This window comes from Pleurodeles waltl, chromosome 8 (assembly GCF_031143425.1).
Source record: "Pleurodeles waltl isolate 20211129_DDA chromosome 8, aPleWal1.hap1.20221129, whole genome shotgun sequence".
Classification (NCBI taxonomy): domain Eukaryota; kingdom Metazoa; phylum Chordata; class Amphibia; order Caudata; family Salamandridae; genus Pleurodeles; species Pleurodeles waltl.
The window spans coordinates 1509254413-1509276115 of NC_090447.1; the positions used below are offsets into that span (position 1 = coordinate 1509254413).

The 21703-nt window shown below is 44.4% G+C and overlaps 1 protein-coding gene across 1 annotated transcript in view; it reads right to left on the reverse strand.

Annotated features, from left to right (window-relative positions):
• The window catches only part of CASR (calcium sensing receptor), a 233786-nt gene that overhangs the window by 109860 nt on the left and 102223 nt on the right, over positions 1-21703 (reverse strand). Inside the window, exons 3-4 of the mRNA XM_069202781.1 lie at positions 13748-14054; positions 1677-2558 (exon numbers count right to left, since the gene is read on the reverse strand). Of these exons, the coding sequence (XP_069058882.1) occupies positions 1677-2558; positions 13748-14054 (1189 nt within the window). The remainder of the gene's footprint in view (positions 1-1676; positions 2559-13747; positions 14055-21703) is intronic.

The window sequence follows — 21703 nt, forward strand, 5'->3', positions numbered from 1 at the left end:
TTTGTGGATCGTAATCTGATGGGAGGATTTTTGTTGGGCTGGCGGTGCTGGTGGTGGGACCGTCTCTTTTCCGTCCACCATTGTCCTGGCAGTTTCAGAAATGTGGCTATTTTTTGTCAGACTTTACAGTGTGACTTTTAATACGGCGCTCGTATGACCACCAACATGGCGGTCTTTTGGCGGCCGCCACTGCGGGGGTCTTGCTAAAAGGGTGCCAACCTCGTAATGAGGCCCGTAGTCTGTTTACAGTATTATATTTATAAATCTAAATATCGTCTGTATAAAGGATTATGTTTACAAATTTAGATATTGGGCCTGATTTAGATTTTGGCAGATGGGTGACAACGTCACAACGCTGTCGGATAGCCCATCTGCCAAAATATAAATCCCATAGGCTATAATGCAATTTATATTTCGGCAGACGGGCTACCCATCATCATTGTAATAGAGTAACCTGTCCACCAAAATCTAAATCAGGCCCATAGTCTGTAGACAGGATATGTTTACAAATCTAATTACAGTCTTTATACAAGTTTGGGTTTATAAATCTAAATACAATCTGTAAACAGGTTTAGGTTTGCAAATATAGATACAGTGTGTTTGCAAGATTATTTTTGCAAACCTAAATATAGTTTCTATACAGTATTGAGTTTAGAAATCTAGATACACTGTAAACAGGCTTAGGTTTGCAAATCTAGATACAGTATGTATACTGACTTATGTTTATAAATCTAGATACAGTCTGTATACCGAATTATGTTTATAAATCTAGATACAGTCTATATACAGGGGTAGTTTTACAACTCTAGTTACTGTATGTATACAGGATTATGTTTACAAATCTAAATATTGTCCAGTATACAGACATATTAACTTGGGCAGTACCACAACCTTGACAACAGAAATTCTGCTTATCATCTTGGGTAGTAATTTACTCTCACCAGTTTATCAGGAATATTCACAATTGCTGAGTAATTGTGAGTAATTTGAGCTCAGTTATCGGCACTCAGTCAGACCATTTAAGTTGGCATTTTATGACCACCACAACAAAGTCAACACCAGAATAAAACTCTGATTTAGTGTAATTGGTCTTAAACTCTTCAGTGGTGAAAAAGTCCTCAGCATCCCACAGCATCTAAGAAATACAGGTAGGGGGGATGGTTAAAAGCAAACAACACATCTTGGGTATATTACTACAAGGCTGGTCATATCTTGCCATCCTATGGTCCAACTTTCATGCCTTTGTCTGCATAACACAGTAAGAGCTGTGATTGACAAGGTAAACTCTGCACTAAATCAGCAATAATGTTGTCTCCTGCCCCTGAACAGTGGGAAGGGACATTCAGTCGTAGAATGGCTGCAGCAGACCGTCCTGATAGAGTGTTCTACCCCTTCATTACCTTCAAGGAAGTGCCCAAGGTTTCAGTGTCATAGTATAGTTTATAAGTATGAAAAATATATTAAAATCGAGTTAAATCCATACTATTTCTGTTTATAAATTCCTTTGAACTTTGTCTGATTTGCCTAGAGCAGGAGTTTCCGTAACACCTACTCAGAGGGTCTCCAACTGTTTAGAAAATTAAATAATATTAGCAGATTGATAAATGATATATACATACGAGAAAACAATCCATAGAACTGAAAATATACAGAATTACTTTGATCAAGTCACTTACCTGCCATGCTTCAACTTTCTTGATGTCTACACATGACCCATTGGTGAAGAGCCCCTTGCCTGGTACACAGGTGTAGATTTCCTGAAGGGCATGTGCAATGGAGTAGACTGCTAGATACACATTATAGGATATCCGTAGGTGGATGAAGTCCAAGTAAGGGGTCTCCACGCTGGTAAGATTCTCCTCTCCTGTACATGGTGGTCTGAATCCCACTGTGGTGTTTCCACCTCTCATCCCTTCGTCTGGGCTCTTTGGAAGAGAAGTTGGAGTCTGGGAGTTCTTCGAAGTATCTGGGAGGTAGCAGTTGAATGTTTCCTCCCAGAACTCCCTGACAAACCCATTGCCAGGGGATCTTTTAGGATGCACGTTCTGGAGGAACTCTCGTAAACCAGGGATTTGTCCTGCTCGTAGAGCGAAACCTATGGTGCCACCAATCACGTGGAAGAACTCCGGCATGGCAATCAAGGAGGAGCTTGCCCAAGCCTCACTCGCTAGCCATATCCTTCCAGTAATATTGCGCCGCACTATCTCCTTGAGAAGGGGCTCTAGATCAGGGCCACTTGAAAAGACAACAATAACTTTGGCTGTAGAGTTCTCTATGACATCCACCACATGCTGAATGTCCTCCTCCTCTGAGTACTGAGAAATGAGCTCACTGAAGTCGATACAGATATCTCGCTCTTCCGCTTCTTCCCTAAACTTCTCAATCCCTGGTCGGCCATAGTCATCATCTGCCGCGATCGTGCCGACCCAGTTCCAACGGAAGTACTCAATGATGTCTGCCATGGCTGTGGCTTGGTGCTCGTCATTCGGAATAGTGCGGAGAAAGGACTTGTATTGGTTCTTATTGCTAAGAAGTCGGCTAGAGGACGCATAACTCACCTGTGTGAAGAATGAAAAAAAGACAAAACCATTGATAAGCTTTGATCAGCTCAGAAAATAACATCAAACACAAGAGAAAGAAAACAGTGGCAGAAGAAAAAATTACATTTCTGAACAAGGACACAAAATATTTAAACATAGGAGGTCTGATTCACAAATGTAACTTATACTTTTTGAGTAAGTTTACACTTTTGAGCAAGTTTACTACTTTTAGGTATTCACAAACTTCGATTGTAGTTGCTACTAAGAGAAGAAACAGTAGTAAGCCTAGCTCTTTCCTTTCAAGTAGTGTTTCATGGGTGCACGGCAGGGGAGGAGGGTACACAATCTATTTTTCCAGGAAGGGGTGAATAGGCTGCACCGAAATACTTCCCACGTAACTGGGATTTTGTGAAGTCATATGTTTGCTCTACCTGCATCCAACAGTGTACGTTGTTATGTTATGTGTATTTCTAAAGAACATTATCACCTGCAAGGGTACCCTGGCACTGTGCAGGTGTGTGTAGCACTGCCCACTGTAGGTTGATTCATTGAAACATCTGATCTTTAGCTTCTTGTGGAATTCAAGAAGAGAGGAGGAGCCTCTTATGTGGAGTGGGAGGCTGTTCCATGCTTTAGGAGCAATTTAAGTAAACACCCGTTCTCCTGATCTGGTTCTGTGTATGCGTGGGATGTGTGCAAGGAAGAGTCCTGTAGGGCAGTCATGTCTGGTTGATGGAAGGAGATGCAACTGTTTAGGTAGGTGGGTCCTAAATTCTTTAGTGCCTTGAATGTGTGTTTGAGGAGTTTGAAATAAGCGCATTCGTGTACTGGGAGCAAGTGGAGCTCCCTGAAATGTGGTGTGAGTCCGGCTAACGTGATCTGGATGGTCTGCAGTCTTCTAGTGAGTTGCTTGGTGATCCTGGTGTACAGGGTGATCCCTTAATCCAAATTGCTTGTGACTAGGTTGAGAGTTACAATTCTTCTAGTGTTGTTTGGGAGCCATTTGAAGATCTTCTTCAGCATCTTGAGGGTGCGTAAGAAGGATGCAGTGACGGCATTGACTTGTGCGGGCATGTTCAGTTTGCTGTCGATTATTCGGAGGTTCTTGGAGTGGGTGCTGGGTGTGGGTCCAAGTTTGGCTGACTACCAGCTGGAGTGCCATGGTGAGGTGTTCTTTCCGAAGATCACTACTTCTGTCTTGGATGGGGTGTGAGACCATGTCAAATGATGCAGAGAAGTCCAGGAGAGTGGGGAAGCCACGTCTCCTTTGTCAAGGATCAGGCCGCTGTTGTCTGTGGTGATGAGTATTGTTTCTATACTGTCGTTTTGCCTGACTGCAGGCTGCGTGCCATTGAGGAGCTGGTGCTAGCCAAGATGGTTGATGGGGCATCAGTTGATTCGTTTTTCTGAGACCTTTGCCGGTATGAGAGGGAATTGGGTCTGTAGTTGGACAGCATGGCTGGGTCATTGGGTGGTTTCTTGACTAGGGGCATGATGGTGGCATGTTTCCAGGTGTCTCAGAATGTGGCTATGATGGCATTGAGGATGGTTGTTAGGGCTTGGCTGATCATCAGGAGTCATTTGGTGAAGGTATGGTGTGGGCAAGGGTCAGATGGGGTCGCTGAGTGGATGGTCTTCATGGCAGTAGCGATTTCAATGGTAGTAACAGTGGGCCACTAGGTCAGAGTTCGCTCTATGACCGCTATGGAAAGTTGAGTTGCGATGATGACAGGGTCTGGTTGAGTGTCAAAGGTGCTTTATATACAGGGGATTTTGTTACAGAACAATTCTGAGAGCTTGTTGCAAAGGTCTTATGAGGGGGTAATGTTGCTGGAAGCATCAGGAGGCTTTGATGTGATCTACAAGAACCATGTGGTTCGTGTTCTGTATATGCTGGTGGTAGCCGCTTAGGGCTGATTTGAAGAGGATTTGTATCTGTGGTGTTTTGACTTGTTCCTTGCAGTGGGGCGTTGTTAGTTTGAGTTCCTCTGTGTACCAACTTGCTTTAGGGTTCCTTTTGATGGAAGCCAGAGTATCAGCACATGAGTTATCCAGCTAATGAGTTTCTTGTTGGCTTTAGGCAAGTTGCTGGTGTGCTTGGGCCGGTGTGTGGAGAGGGAAGAAGCCTACTCTTCTTCTGTGATCCTTTTCCAGCTGCAGCAGGAGGGTCCGGTGGCGGTAGGTCTGTAATGGTACAAAATGTGTATGCGGAATCTGAGAAGGGCTGCTATGCCGCGACGCTCCCCGCGACCGCGGGCTCCGGTTACCGCGGCGCGGCACATTTATTCTGCCGTGGCCGGCGCCCGGGTCGCGGAGAGCGCCGCGGCCGACGCTCAGGTCGCGGGGTTTGCCGCGGCCCGGGCGGGAGCCATGGAGGCTCCAGGGAGCCGGTCGAGGGGTCGCGGCACTCGCCGCTTGCCCTATTTTAAGTTCTGCCGTAAAGGCAGAAGCGGCAGAGCCTGAGACCCCGAGGGGGTTCAGGCATGGCCGCATCAGCGCTGTTTGCGCTTAACATTCTTCTTGCATGTCCTTTTCCTGCCAACCACTTACCGATGTTCCTGGATCAAACCGAACCCTTACACTTGGGGTACTTTATACTTGTCTCTCTTTTTCCCAGCATGCTGACCACTTCCTGTCTGCCCAGCATGCATTGTTAAACACACATACCTCATTCACTATTGTTGTCTTCTCCCCAATCCAAGATGGTGGTGTTCTACTTCCTGTTTCCTACTTCCTGTCCAGGGGTATATAAGGGGATTCCAACTGCTTGTCCATTGCGTTGCAACACTCCTTGGTGGTAGTCACGCTCCGATTGATCTCCTCCTGCGAATCCTGTCTGTTCCTGTCCTGCCTTGTTTTCCAGTCTTCCTGATCCTCGATTCTAACGCCCTGGTGTCCTCCTTTCATTTCAGGGAGTTCCTGTGGAGGTTTTTTACCCTACTGGGGTTTTTCCTCTGGGACTCCTTCTGGAGGGCACGGACTGTAGTGGTTTGCTCATACCAAACATCATCGTTCCCCTACGCCTCTCAGCTTCGACGGTAAGACCATTGAAAACCGTGACAGATTGCAACGCCAAAAATTCCAGTTGCAGTCCGGTACTATGGATAACCCAGTGGCAAACACGGAACCTACTAACCAGGACCTACTGGCGACGCTACAACAACAGGCTCAAGAACTCCAGCAATTACGTACTGAGAATACTGTTTATCGACAAGCCTTTGCCTCCAGGACCACAGATGTCCCTGCAGTAGCCGCCTCTACACCTCGATTTTCCGGGGATCCCACCACATTAAAAGAATTCCTGGACGCCTTGACGGTGTACTTTGCCTTTCGCCCCTCGCAATTTGTACAAGATAAGACCAAGGTGGGGTATTTGATTAGTGCCTTATCAGGGCCAGCCTTGGCTTGGGTCACACCTCTAGTAACCAGAAACGATCCCTGTCTATCTAATTATTCCACCTTTATCACTACTTTTAAACAGATGTTTGAACGCCCTGGACTCGAGGCGTCAGCAGAAGAGGCTCTTTGCGAAGTCCAACAAGGGAGTCAAGATGTATTACAATACATCACCCGTTTCAGACAATTAGCAGCAGAAACAACCTGGGTGGAACGTACCTTGGTGACACTCTTCCGTAGAGGTCTCAGAGAGGACATCAAGGATGAACTAGTGCATTCTGCCAGAATAGAAAACCTCAAAGGATTGATGGACCAGGCACTAACGATAGAATATCGGTTGAATGAACGAAGAATGGAGAAAAAGAAGAGTCGTTTGCCTTCTCACTCAGTACCATCTCGTCCCTTCGCCCATTGTACCGAGGAAGTCCGTCCTGAATCCAAAGGGAATACCGAGGAAGAGCCCATGCAGATTGACACAGCTCGCGGACCTTTATCCGCCAGTGAAAGGGAACATAGACGAAGGAAGGGGCTTTGTCTATATTGTGGTGCAGCTGGTCACCTAATTCGCGCTTGCCCCATTCGTCCAACCAAGCCCTTGGGAAACGCCAACTCCCGTCCTCAGTAAGAAGGGTGAGGACGGGATATCGTGATATACCTTCTATTTGCTCTTCCAGGGAGGAAGGAACTGCTCTTTTTCTCTTACCAGTTACCCTCCATTTAACTGATGGCCGGGAAGAAAGAACTTTGGCCTTATTGGACTGCAGAGCCAGTGGCCTCTATTTAGATGAAACCTGGGCCAAAGAACGACAGATAACACAAATACCCAAAGAAGTACCAGAACAGGTACATACCGTTGATGGGTCACTCTTGGCCTCTGGACCTGTACAATATACCACCCCTACCTTCTGTTTACAGTTTGGAAAACACCAGGAGATTCTCTCGTTTGACTTAATTTCATCACCACACCACGTCATGATCCTGGGGATTCCATGGCTTGTACGGCACAATCCTTACATCAACTGGGAAACGAAAACCATTTCGTTATCCTCCCATTTTTGTCAACACCACTGCTATCCGGCCGGGGATTATTGGTCCCCAAAAAGTCTCTCAACAGCACCTTCTCAGGTGGGAGGATCCATTAATGTCCTACAGGGAGTTCCCAGACATTATCAGGACTATATCGATGTATTCCAGAAGCCAGAAAAGCCTGAACTGCCACCCCACAGAGAATACGACTGTGCCATTCCTTTAGAACCAGACACAGTAGTTCCTTTTGGGCGGATGTACTCTCTCACAGAACCAGAGAAACAAATTTTGAAAGAGTACCTAGATGAGAATCTACAAAGTGGGTTGATAACTCCCTCCTCTTCACCCGCCGGGGCTCCTCTTTTCTTTGTACCAAAGAAAACCAAAGATTTGCGTCCCTGTATTGATTTCAGAGGGTTAAACAGGATCACTATTAAAGACCGGTATCCGTTACCCCTCATAAAGGACATCTTAGAGGCAGTCAGAGGAGCCAAGAGGTTCACCAAGTTGGATCTCCGAGGAGCTTATCATCTACTACGAATCAGAGAAGGTGATGAGTGGAAGACCGCCTTTAGAACACCTTTTGGTCACTACGAATATAGAGTAATGCCATTCGGACTCACTAATGCCCCGTCCATCTTTCAAAGATTCATGGATTCTATCTTTTCTGATCTTTTGCAACAAACAGTGGTGGTGTATCTTGACGATATCCTAATCTATTCGGTTCATCCAGAGGAACATTCCAAGCACGTTCGCCAAGTCTTAGAGAGACTCCGACGACATCATTTGTTCTGTAAGCCTGAAAAATGCGAGTTTGATCAGATAGAAGTAAAATACCTGGGATACTGTATAAACCAGACCGGGGTTGCCATGGACTCAGACAAAGTACAGGCTATATTGAATTGGCCATCTCCTTCTTCCATCAAGGAGACTCAATGTTTTCTGGGGCTAGCCAACTTCTACCGACAGTTCATAGCAGACTTTGCCCAGAGAACCAGTTTCATTACTCAAACCCTCAAAAAGGAACATCTAAAGAAAGGGTTTTGTTGGACACCAGGCGCTGAGTCAGCCTTTCAGGACTTAAAGAAAGCCTTTATTCAAGCCCCTATTCTTCGACACCCAGACACCAGCAAACAATTCATTGGGGTCACAGACGCCTCAGAAAGAGCCATTGGGGCTGCCCTGTTACAAAAACAAGACGATGATGACCTAGAACACCCTGTATTTTATCTATCACACACTCCACCTGATTCTGAGCGAAACTATTCCGTGCTAGAACGCGAATTACTCGCCTTAAAAGTCGCGTGCACCGAATGGAGACACTTCTTGATGGGATCAAAGGAACCCTTTGAAGCCCGGACCGATCACAGAAATCTACAATGCTTAAGAAACTTTCAGTGCCAAAATAGCCGGCAGGCTCGATGGGCCTTCTTCTTGAGCCAATATGACTTCTATATCACCTACATCCCTGGTTCTCAGAACATCCTAGCGGATGCCCTGTCCCGACGTTACCCTGGGTGCGGTGATTCCGCGGTTCAAAACTTATTTGACAACAACAAAATCATAGGGGTAGCACAGACTTTTTTAGATCAAGTCAAGTCCGAATATGCCCGTCTACACGAAACAGAACTAAAAAAGTTACGTCCGCAGCTGCACACAGATCATGACTATTATTATCGTGATAAGGCCCTGTTTTTACCCACTAAAGCAGTGCAAATCGAAGCTTTACGCATGTGCCATGATTCCCCTATCGCAGGTCATCGAGGAATGAAAGCCACTCAAGATCTTTTGCTTCGCTCTTTCTGGTGGCCAACTCTCAAGGCTGACACTGAGGCATATGTGTTATCCTGTCCTACGTGTGCTCAAGCCAAGACACCCCGAACCAGACCTGTGGGGTTACTTCGCCCATTACCTGTTCCCCCAGGCCCATGGCATACCATATCCACCGATTTTATGTGCGCATTACCTTCCTCAATGGGAAACCACATCATCATGGTAACTGTGGACTCCTTCACCAAGATGGCCCACTTCACGGCCTTGAGAAAGTTACCAACGGCAAAGGAGTTAAGTCAGATCTTTACTCAAGAGATCTTCAGGCTACATGGGTTACCCCAAATTATTATATCGGACAGGGGTCCTCAATATATCTCCCGATTCTGGAATCAATTCTGCAAGACCTTGGGGATCCAGGTGGCCTTATCATCCGGGTTCCACCCACAAACCAATGGACAAACGGAACGACTTAATCAAGGTCTTGAACAGTACTTACGTAGCTTCTGTAACGCTACACAAAGTAATTGGGCTCCCTACTTACCGCATGCAGAATTCTCTTATAACAACTCTCTACACAGTGCCTCTAAAGTCTCTCCTTTCTATGGCTCTTACGGTTTCCATCCCAGGGCCTTCCCAACTCCCCTGAGAGACAACTCCAATCTTCCCGCCATCTCCTCCTATGTTCGACAGCTACGGGGTATACAACAAATTATCCATTCCAACCTTGTGTCCTCCAAGTCCCGCATGAAGAAGATAGCAGATAGGAGACGCTGTGCGGCTCCTCTATATCAGGTCCATGATAAGGTCTGGCTCTCCTCTAGATTCCTACCTCTCCGACTCACCCAAAACAAATTCAAACCCCGCTTTTATGGTCCCTTTCTAATTCTCAAAAGAATCAACCCAGTGTCTGTGCGTCTTCGCCTACCTCGGACATGGAAGATCCACCCGGTATTTCATGTCTCGCAATTGAAACCTTACCGTCCTGATCTTTTTCATAGGCAGTTGCCCTGTCCCCCTCCTCTGTTGGTTGACAATGTGCCTGAGTACGAAGTTCAGGAGGTCTGTGACTCTCGGTTTTTCCATGGGCGCCTCCAATACCTTATTCATTGGAAGGGATACCCTTTGAGTGAGTGTTCTTGGGAGGATGCCTCTTCAGTCCATGCTCCTCTTTTGCTCCGCCGCTTTTTTCGGCTCTTCCCTCACAAACCCGGGGCCTCGGGGGGGGGGCATACTGTTATGCCGCGATGCTCCCCGCGACCGCGGGCTCCGGTTACCGCGGCGCGGCACATTTATTCTGCCGTGGCCGGCGCCCGGGTCGCGGAGAGCGCCGCGGCCGACGCTCAGGTCGCGGGGTTTGCCGCGGCCCGGGCGGGAGCCATGGAGGCTCCAGGGAGCCGGTCGAGGGGTCGCGGCACTCGCCGCTTGCCCTATTTTAAGTTCTGCCGTAAAGGCAGAAGCGGCAGAGCCTGAGACCCCGAGGGGGTTCAGGCATGGCCGCATCAGCGCTGTTTGCACTTAACATTCTTCTTGCATGTCCTTTTCCTGCCAACCACTTACCGATGTTCCTGGATCAAACCGAACCCTTACACTTGGGGTACTTTATACTTGTCTCTCTTTTTCCCAGCATGCTGACCACTTCCTGTCTGCCCAGCATGCATTGTTAAACACACATACCTCATTCACTATTGTTGTCTTCTCCCCAATCCAAGATGGTGGTGTTCTACTTCCTGTTTCCTACTTCCTGTCCAGGGGTATATAAGGGGATTCCAACTGCTTGTCCATTGCGTTGCAACACTCCTTGGTGGTAGTCATGCTCCGATTGATCTCCTCCTGCGAATCCTGTCTGTTCCTGTCCTGCCTTGTTTTCCAGTCTTCCTGATCCTCGATTCTAACGCCCTGGTGTCCTCCTTTCATTTCAGGGAGTTCCTGTGGAGGTTTTTTACCCTACTGGGGTTTTTCCTCTGGGACTCCTTCTGGAGGGCACGGACTGTAGTGGTTTGCTCATACCAAACAGCACCGTGGCTACTGGAAGGGGTCGCCCCTACCTCGGCCAGAGCAGAACCTACCGGAACAAGGATCGTTCCCCTACGCCTCTCAGCTTCGACGGTAAGACCATTGAAAACTGTGACAAGGGCATGGTTTGTCCAAGTCATTGTTGCTGGCTTGTCTACTAAAATGTTACTGGTTGAGGAAAACCTGGTCCAGTAGGTGTCTGGCAGTGTGAGTTTGCTCTGCAATGTGCTAAGTGAGGCTAAGGTTTCCAAGCAAGGAGAAGTAGGCTGTGATGTGCATCTTGAATATGAAGTGTTCTATGTAGCTGGTGAGGGTGTCCGTGTAGGTGGTGAGGCTGATGGCATCTTTGAATATGATGGCATGAGCAGATGAGTGTTGTTGGGTGTGGCCATTTTGCTGCGTTTTCTTGTTGTCGGTGTCCAATTGCCAGACATGCATGATAGTAGCAATAAGTTAATCCGGTCAGCCCTTGTGGATTAGACTGTGCCAAAGGCCATGAGCTGCGTAATAACAATTGGATATCAGTACCGGAACACTGATTTCTGAAGTTATTCCCTGTCCTATAGGGGACCCAAAAAGAGTTTACCTGCAATCCTGGAATAACTTTGTATACAAGAATTAAAGATACCCTCTGTATCACAGGTGTTGGTAATTTTAGCTGGAAACTGACTGTACCGGGATCAAGACTGATGTTGTAAGGCGAGCCTAACTATATAAGCGTTGGATGAGACATTATAAGTGTGATGTATAATACCAGTAGTTTCCTATGTACAAAGGATGGCTGAGATATTAACAATGGTATTACTTATAAAAAGTACAATATACGCAGTACATGAACACAAGGGCTGGTGAATGAGATACTAACAGTAGCGTTACATGCAGAAATATAAAAACTATAGTACAGATATACAAGAGGACATTTTGGATGAATCATTAACAGTGGGATTACAGGTGAGATGTGTAATATAGGTAGGATATGCATACAGAAAAGAAAAATTATTCAACAATGGCATTACATAAGGAAGGTGTGAGACAAGTGGTCCATACGCACAAGGGTGGATGAGACATTGACAGTGACACGGCATACATACCCACAAGAGGTGATGGTGCATGAGACATTAACAGTGGCTTTAAATAGGAAAAGTGTAACACTAGTAGTAAATACATATCAGAGTTTGTGAATGGGATTTGAAGAAGTATTATGAAAGTAGAACATATGTACAAGTGGTGATGATGGGTGAGACATTAATAATGATATTACATGTGAACGATGGTGTGGGTCGGGAATATTGAAGGGTCCCAATAGCATAACTGTAATATAGAGGGACAAAACACAGAGGGACAAAATATTGAAAGGTAGTTTGTGTTGATTTTCTATACCTAACGCCACGTATTTGTACCTTGGTGGTGCACATATATATTCCTCCCTCTGGGCACTTACTTCTTCAATATTTTGTCCCTCAATATTCTGGTCACAATATTCTGACCCGTCAATATTCTACCGTTGATGTTCCCTACCCAATCATGATAGACATGATACTAGTAGTACATATGCACAGGAGTGAAATAGACATTACCAGTGATATTACAAACTGGAATTATGAAACGAGTAATATACATATACAGGAGCTGGATAAGATATTAACAATGACATTACATCGCAAGAGTATAATACGATCAGATCAACATATACAAGGTGTGAAGGTGGCTGAGACATTAACAATGCCATTAAATATGAGTATCTTAATACAAAAAGTAAATATATACAAGCCATGGTGGATAAAACCTGAACATTGGTGCTGCATGTGGGAAGCGTTATATAATAGTACACATCCAAGGGATTGATGAGATATTAAAATTGATTTACATGCAAGAAGTATATTATTAGCAGTACATACATACAATAAGTGGTTAAGAATCAAACTGTGACATCACATGTGAGGTCTATAATTCAAGTTGCATAGTCAGCATATCACATTTCTATTTTTATCCATTCTTTAAAAATAAATTAAAACATGAAAAGATATTGTTTTCCATCTGTATGTACTTGTAGAAAGCAGTAAAATAATTAGAAACCTTAATTATGATTTTCTATCATCCTTGGGTTATTTGTGTATAATTGTTTTTCTCTTTACTGACAGCGTTTTACCATTTTTTAATTTTCCCTCAATACTTACCTCTAGCGCTCTTTGATTGGTTGTTTGTTTGTTTCTTTATTTGCTTGTTTTTATTTACAGGGGTGCTCCTAGTCATCTCTTTTCTCCTTAACGTTCAATATTCCATAACCTGTAGCCTTTCAGTAAGCATTTTTCGTAACCCTTAGAGCTTTACTTGTATCCTACCAAAATTTTTATAACCCCATTTAGTTACCCCAAAATGTTTATACCCTGAGGTAACTAACCAATAAAGGAACATGCCACCATATCATTAAACTTTCCAGAAATCTTAGGCCCTGTTTGAAACTGAGATGTTTAAATTGTGATCCCCGCACAAAACCCTGTTTGCTCGAGGATTTGATTTCGGAGATTTGTGGTTATTACTGCATCCCCACAACTTGATCCCGGTGAATTTTCGAAGGTGAAGTCTGCCGAAATTACCAAACTGAAAACTCTGAATTAGATGTGTTAACTAGACCTGGTAAGTATGTCACCAGTGATATTGGTATCTACTGGATGTGATAATTACCGCACTCCCTCTAGCCAACTTGTAACCGGGGCCTTTGCAGGATAAGGTAAGGTGTTTTATGGAAGAGAAAGACAGCCATATGTTTACGGAGTTGGACATGTAATGGTACTGGTTAGGTATTGATTATTTATACTACTTTTTACATGCAAAGTAAACTATGGGATCTCGCTAGGAATATGTTACCCTGTTGAGTCTTAGCATTTTTTGTGCCCAGGTCTGCATGCTATGGATGAACTTGACACACTGAGTGGAAGTTTTTGCAGTCCTTTGAATTAGATGACTCTTCACCCTATGAAAGAGGAACCGTACATTACCTGTGGTATATAGAATAGTCCCAAGAGGTTGGCCACTGCGGTGGACACCCCTGATCCGGTCGCACCCACCACTGCAATGGTAGATGGGATGTGCTCCGAGCAGTTACAGAACTCATCCAAGTTCAAAGAGTCAATCTTGTTTTGGGCAACAAAACTCAGCGTGGCCTCCAAGGCTTTCGAAACTGTGTTGCAGGTGTCAAATATCCGATACCCCAGGGTCATGTTGGGAAGAAGCATTGTAGTGTTGTTTATCTCCTCAATGGCAAAGATCATAGCTTGGAGCCAGCGAAAACCTCGGAAGTTATACCTAAAAAACAGGAGGTAGACATCACATCTGTCAATATAAGAAGTTACACTCAGCATTTACACTGCACAGAGACATATTTAAAATAGCTTCATCCTAGCCAATCAGATACTGCCCCATGGACAAGTTCTGTACACACATTCATTTTTTATTAAATAAAAATGTAAGTGAAAGTCACAAATTCAACTTTTTTCTATTGAGTCCTCGTTGCCAATGAAATCCATAGGAATAAGCGTAGAAGACTTATGAAGGACACAGATACTTTAAAAAAATCTTGGATAACCTATAATTGCAACCAGGACTTTCTGCTTTGCTCTTTGAGGCGGGAGACAGTCCAGCTGTCACTCACGAGTTAAAAGCATTAACCGGGGACGGGCCAAGACTTAAAATGTAAATGCTGATGTGTCCTATTGTGATCCAAGATGACTTCCATCACAAGAGTTTTTTGGTCTCAAACACATTTTTTATTAAAAAGACCAAAGAAGTTATGTGGTCACAGAGACTACAAAGCAATGTTAATGATTAAATTAGATACTGCTAAATTTAATTAAAATATGTAAATGGACATCAATTAAAGGTAACTAGGGGCAGCTGTTATCCCTGGTTTGCCTTCTGGCACAGCTACCACTGTCCTTGCTACAGGAACATAAAACAAGAATGATCCTAGGGAACCCTATTTTGTTTACGTAACTTCCATCTCTCTCGCTTTCCTTAACCACTCAGGAGCAAATAGGAGTCAGTTAAACAATATCTTTATTTAGACCTTGGTCTTTAAAACAACAACATTCATACACCTTAAATGTTATAAAATATATATATATAAAAATAAATAAAATCAATAAATCCAGTTAAGATGTCTTAAAAAAATCTTTGGCGCTGATATTTACCTTCCTATTGCACAAGTTGCTCCACATACCTCATATCTATTGACTATTCTGCAGGATGCTTTTGTTCTAAAATTCCATACTTATTAACAAAAATATTTTTTGTTGCCAGCAATACCCACAAACAATCTAGAAGTATGTGAAGAGAGTTACCTCTTACATTCAAGCCTGCTAATGGAGGAAGGATAAGTCAACGGATCAAGTCATGTAATCCTGGGTCAAAAGGTAAATTATATTATTTTGTGACATGCATGCGAATATGAGAATAATTAGCAGCTGTGCAGAACTGTGTTGCACTTGATGTGTTTTTAAGTCGACTTTTAAGATCACATCCTTGCAGAATCTCAAACTTCAATGAGTTGCTGTGCTCTCTTGTTTTTAATATAAAGTATCTCTCTAGGCTTTGGTGGTGGAACTCAAAATGATGTTCTTTGCCCTACAAAAATTGTTGAGGGGCCCTTAAAATTCCACTAAAGTTGGCTGCTGAAAGGTGTATGGGAATATTGTAGAGCAAAGACCCCCTGCACCTCAGGGTATGCATGGCCTTTGTTTCACTCATGGTACGTCATCACCCCGCTTTATCAGTGAATCTCATCCTCACTAAATATGCTTTATTTTTAAGCCAGTTTCCTTCAGACTGGTAGAATGTTTTTCTGCGTCAGCTGGAACATGTCTTTACTGCTTGTGTTTTTTAGGAGTGACTTTGTTGATATCACTAACCTTTCATATCCTGCCATTCCCAGTAAATTATCAACAACAACAAATCACTAGATGGGGTCAGCTTCCTTCATTAGTGTTTTAAAACAATATATTATTTGCTTCTGAGTTGGCTTTCCCACATTTTGTGGCATCATTACTAATGAATCATCCAGACAGGCACGACGCTAGTGTGCTTCAATAGCATACTCTCACTTGACGTATGATGACATGGTGTGACATTCAGCAGACATGTGTGTGTGTGTGTGTGTGTGCATGCGTGTGTGTGTGCGTGCCTCTATATGTATGTGAGATGCTTTAATCTGAACTGGTCCAAGCTTACATTAACGCTAGATCCTGTCTCCTTGAGTCACGCACTTTATCTGTTTAACAAACTTCAACCCCCTGCTGCAGTATCAACTGCCCTCCTGGGCCTACTGTTGGGGAAACATCCTGAACAGCTAGGTCCTAAACAACTACTTGCCTAAACCACTACTGCTAAACAACTAAAAAGTCTCTACAACGAAGTACTGAACAACTACTGTGTAAACAACGATTTTGCCTGAGTAATGATTGCCTGAACAACGAATTTTAAGGTAAGTTTTTCTTTTTTTTTATGGTTTATTAGTTGTTTAGAATATACATATATATATAGTATGTGTGTGTATATATATATATATATATGTTTTTTAGAATTGATATATATATATATATATATATATATATATATATATATATATAAATTCTAAACAAATACCTTCAGGTCAGGACCAAGCCTTTCAGGACCTCCTGAGACTCAGGGCTCCATATCACCTACTGGTGAACTTTTCAGTGGGCCTCACTCTCCTCAGCCAGTTTTCACTGAATCAAGATAGCTAATTCTCTAATCCCTTCTCCTCATTATTTAAAGGCTCGAAATATGAGCTCTATAAACTCCCCGACCCAGAGCTCTGCCATGATGCCTCAGTGAAGAACCCTCTGTCAGTAAATATATGTCAAATGTATGCAGAGGATGTCATCCTGTTCAGCTACAAGAGCTGAGTCTGTCCCGAGGCCTGGGCAGAAGCCACACTGGCATGGACTAGGTCAGGGGTTCCCAACCTGTGGTCGGGGACCCTTGGAGGTCCGCGAAGCCTTCTCAGAGGGTCTGCGACTGCTTAGAAAATTATATGATATTAACAGATTTTTTAAGTGTATATAAATAAAGTTGCCAAATCTTCAAATGATTTTTTTTTAAATGTACTGTTATTGTCAAGGAATTTGAAATAGGGGCTAATTTGTATTTTTTTAATTTATATTTGTTTGCAAATTAAATAAAATGTGTTATCACTTGTGTATGTATTTGATGAATACTGTATTTTTGTGTATTGTTTTAGGATTGAAATCATTGACAATGTTTAGGCCGGGGTCACCGGCTTCCAGTAATGACTCAGTGGGTGTCCCCGGATTCCAATCATGATCCAGTGTGGGTCCCAGTGTTACAGTAATGATAAACTTGGGGTCCACGGAAGTCAAAAGGTTGAGAACCACTGTGCTAGGTACGGTGGAAGCAAGGGGAAAAACATTTTTTTCATTTTTTGGGACAGCCACGGCAAGTCCATGGCAAGTCCACCCTGAGGCAGAAGTTGGAAGAGATGGATGGAGGGTATTTTTTTTCAGCTCGTCTGTCATGTACACAATCTATCCAAGAAGTTGGGATGGTATTCAGAAGCAAGATGTGTGGGAGCAAGGTGGTCAGATTAGAGGGGCTATGAGCAGAGAGGGTCTTGAAGGTCAGAGTTTAGGGATTAATTCACAAATGAGGCTCAGAATTCAAGAAAGGCAGAAAGATAGGTGAGTGGAGGGCATTAATGGGACATTATGATGAGGTACAAAGACAGGGGAAGGAGGGTGTTGAATGGTAGGTATTCTGCTATCGGGGGCAGGCAGGTGGTAATGTAAAAATGAGCAAAGGACTTTGGAGCAGGGCCGGCTTTACTGCTGGTGGCACCCAGTGCCACAATCTTTTTTTGGCAACCTCAACCCCATGATCTCCTCATCGGATTCCCATACTATCGCCCCGAAAACGTGCCCCTCATCTCTCCATATCCCCTCTTTCACATACATTCATTTGTTTTAAAGCGCTGGTAAAGGCTGACTTTACTAATCCACCCGGCTATCCACATAAAATACAGATCTGTTCTTTGCAGCAGGCACATTAACCCTCTGTGCTTTTTTATGACGAGTCAAAGCTGCCACAAGGCAACACTCCATCTTTCCGTCTATCAGGAACATTATTCCCAAGAGTTATCTTGACATAACTTATTGTTCAACACAGCTCCTTGAGGTCAGTGCTGCACTCCAGGCCCTGCTAGGTAGAATGTCCCACCACCTCCTTCCAGGCTTTGCACTGATCGAGAAAGAATTATAAGATAGTGAGGTTTTGGAAGAACACATGTGCAACTTGTGGTGAACCTTGCTTCTGGTAGGAAAAGCAGTTGTGTGTTCTCTGTTGTTAGGGCATGAGAAAGGTCTGTGAAGGAGGGTGGGGTGGTTGGCGACATGGGAGTAGGGTGGGCCCGATGAGTTGTTTTCTAGTATCTGAGGTGTAGAGGGGGGAGGACTCAGGGTGGGATGAGGAATCTCGACAGAGGGCCAGGTTCTGCAGCTATGTTTTTGGGACACCCTTTGGTGAGGTAGGAGACATGCTTGGGTTAATAAGGCTGCTGCCTGGAGTGTAGAGTATGAGATTGTTTGGGGCGGATGATAGTCAGAGAGATCAGTGAAGGAGGCACTCTCTGGCAAAGATGTCTTCAGCAGAAGCAGTATGTAGAGTGCTACATCACTTGCAACAGGTTGGGTCTAATGCGCCGATGCGCCTAGGGTTAGACTGGCCATTCTGCCACTCTGGCATTTTCCAAGTGGGCTGCAGGCTTGTGGGCCACTTTAAGAGGCGGATGGGTTGCAATTACCCCAACGATACCTCTATTGCCCTGCTGGTTTCGGAGTCGAAGTCGAGCTGCAGTGCGGAGAAGGCTTCTTACACTCACTTCAGACTTCAAATGCGAGCGCAACTGAGTTTGTTGGAGAAATCCTGTGCAATGATTTTAAGTAATCCAACACACACTTTATTTTCAATTTCTGAATTTATCTGAGCCACAGAAAATTACTCTGGGCTGCGTGCCAGTGATTGTCTTTTAAGGGGTCTGTGCCTTTACAGGCAAGGACCAGACATACAAATCAGACTTGGCCCCTGGCATAAAGTGACCCGCTAAGTTAGGTCTCCTCTGATTTGCAACACAAGCAAACCTTGACCGGTTTCAGCCAAACTGGACCTCATGAGATAAGGGAACCTTGGGTCCATTGGCACAGCAGACTAAGATCAACATCTGCGACCCCACCCCACAACTGAGGGGCACCAGCATAGACGGCACAAGAAGTGATGGATGGATGCTTGAATTAATCCTATTCATTGGGACCGTATTACACATAGGGTGCACTACCCCTCTTTGTGCTGCGGTGCACCGGGTGCATGTAGGGACATTTTGCCCTATTACAGATAACGCAGCCTCAAACTCACCCCTGGGATGATTAAAGGTCTACCAGCTGTTTCAAGCAACCAATCTGTGGGGGGGGGGAATACAGAGAGTGAAGGCACCCACCTGTGGGGGGGATACCTGGGGAGTGGGGGTCAATAGGACAGCCTTATCCTTTGACTCCTTGCAGAGATCGTCATTGCGCAGCGCACTGACTGCGCTCGACCGGCGCAGTCTCCTTGCCTCTGCAACCGTCTCCGCTGTCCGTTGGAGGCACTTTGTGTAATCTAGGCCCATATGTACAAACGCTGCTTGCATCTTGTAACGGACCGAATCGCAATTTCAGCCCGTTTAGAAATGCAAAACAGCCATTTCCAATGTACAAAGGGCTCCATGGGTAACAAATTGCGATTTGTACCCCCTAGAAATTGCTCTTTGCCATTACCAAAATAGGAAATCGCAAACAGAGATTTCCTATTTCCAATTTCCAAACCCCATGTACATAGCATTCCCTAATTACGAAATGGGCATTTAAGAAATGCTATTACAATCAAATCCAATCCAATGGTAACCAGGTGCAAATTGAAAAAAGGCACCCAAAATGCACTTTTTGCAGAGTCTTGAAGCGTGCACTCGCCCAGAGAAGAGCACCACTTTTCTTCCCATTAGATTTAAGTGGGGCCTTAGACCCATAGATAGGGAAGGTTTTGCATTTCCAAGTTTGTGATTTCCTATTTCACTTTGGGCCATATCCCCTGGAATCATCTGAGCAGCACGTGTTGATTGATTGGCTTGTGTTTTTGTAACAAGCTATTACCCCGTGTGGTGTTCTAGAGCCAACTGGAGGAAAAAAGGCGTCCAATTAAGAACCTTGCCATTTGGGAGCAAACAGTTTCAGAACTTTTTACAAAATACTGGAAACATGCTTTTCTTAGAAAGCTTATCTGTGGACTATTACAAATTTAGGGGCCCAGGTGGAACAAGGAGCCTCCTTCTGTTCTGGAACTTCTGAAACCACAAAAAAGACTGTATGAGAAGTAGGCAGGAGGCAAGCTGGTTTGTAGCTGGTCGGCTCACTCTGGATCTAGGAAGAACCATGGAATGCCAAGATCAAGACATTTCAAAACAATACACTTGTTGATATAGAGCCAGAAAGAGCCAGAAAGAAGATACCATTCTGGAGCAGATCGAAAACGTATGAAAGCAAATGGGCTGCTCCATTTTGTACAAGATGAAGTTGTCTAAACGGAGATGGGGGGACATAAAAGGAGAATCAGTGCTTAATTTGTGCCGTGCTTGCCAGTGGGGGGCACCAGCATTTATTTTTGGAGACCGGCACTTATTGACCTGCATTAGACTTTTACTGAGACCACGAGATGGAAAAATAAACAAGCATTTGCAGTGCAATGGGCCTTGCGTTTGCTCGGGTCAGAGCTATTAGCGTTGTAAACTCCTAACCGGACTTTTCTTGCCACATAAACTGAAAATGAAAAGTAATACAATTTCACATAAGGGAGCTGATTTAAAGCGCCATGCCATGAGTGTGAAGGTCACTAATCAGAACAAAAAGACCGGTCCGGTTTAACCCTTGCATAGTAATAAAAAAAAAAAATGAGCGTGATTGCGCTGTGTAAAACCTTGAATTTGCGAAAGAGCGCTAGGATAAACAATAGAATTAAACTGGTAGTCATGAAGTGCTCAAATACTGCCCAGGGAGATTGCGCTGCCTATGAAATAAAGAAAAAAGGTTTCCAGAAACCATACGGAAAACATGGAACCTTGTATGTTTTCAGTAGTTGGCCGGTGCTCTCCAGGTGGGCTAAACACTGGAAAAGGCATGACTTATGCATGCCTTTCACTAATGAAATCAAGCAAATTTTAAAAGGCAAGCCCACGAACCAACCAAACTGATGGGCATGACACAGATGTGGTTAAAAGCCCAAAGAGAGATTACAACAGGGACAGAGCACTTGTGCTCGACCCTAAAAAGCAGAAAGAAGAAAGAAGCTAAAGACATAAAAACCACCACAGAGAGACATCAGGAACCTGCTGCAGTGAAATAAAGGCAAAATAGGTGTCTGTTAGTGAAATAAAGATGAATGGGGCAGATGTAGGAGTACACAGCTTTGAAATTCCGGGTGCGCACATTTAATTGCATCAACCGCGTATTTCAGGCACCAACACTATTTCATTTACAAATTAAGCACTGAGGGAGATACATGGTTAATTAGTGCATTAACCTTCTGAGTTATCAGGCTGAGCACAGTTGCCCACCATCTCCCTCCAGAGGATGCACTGGATTTTTCAGTGATGGAACGGAAGCAGCCGCCTTTGCAGATTTCAAAGTACCTCTTGGAGGCAAGCACAGCTGAGAGGTCTGACCCCAGGCCCTGCCTGTGTTTGAGTAGCAGGGGTGAGGGAAGGTTGGACAGCTGCACACCGCAGGCCTCTCTGGTCTCTGTTGGGGGTCCCTGCAGAAATCCTCTCCTGCACACTCACATCTGTTCAGAGTGTGGGAACCATATAGATCAGCGGTTCTTAGCCTGTTGTCTGCACC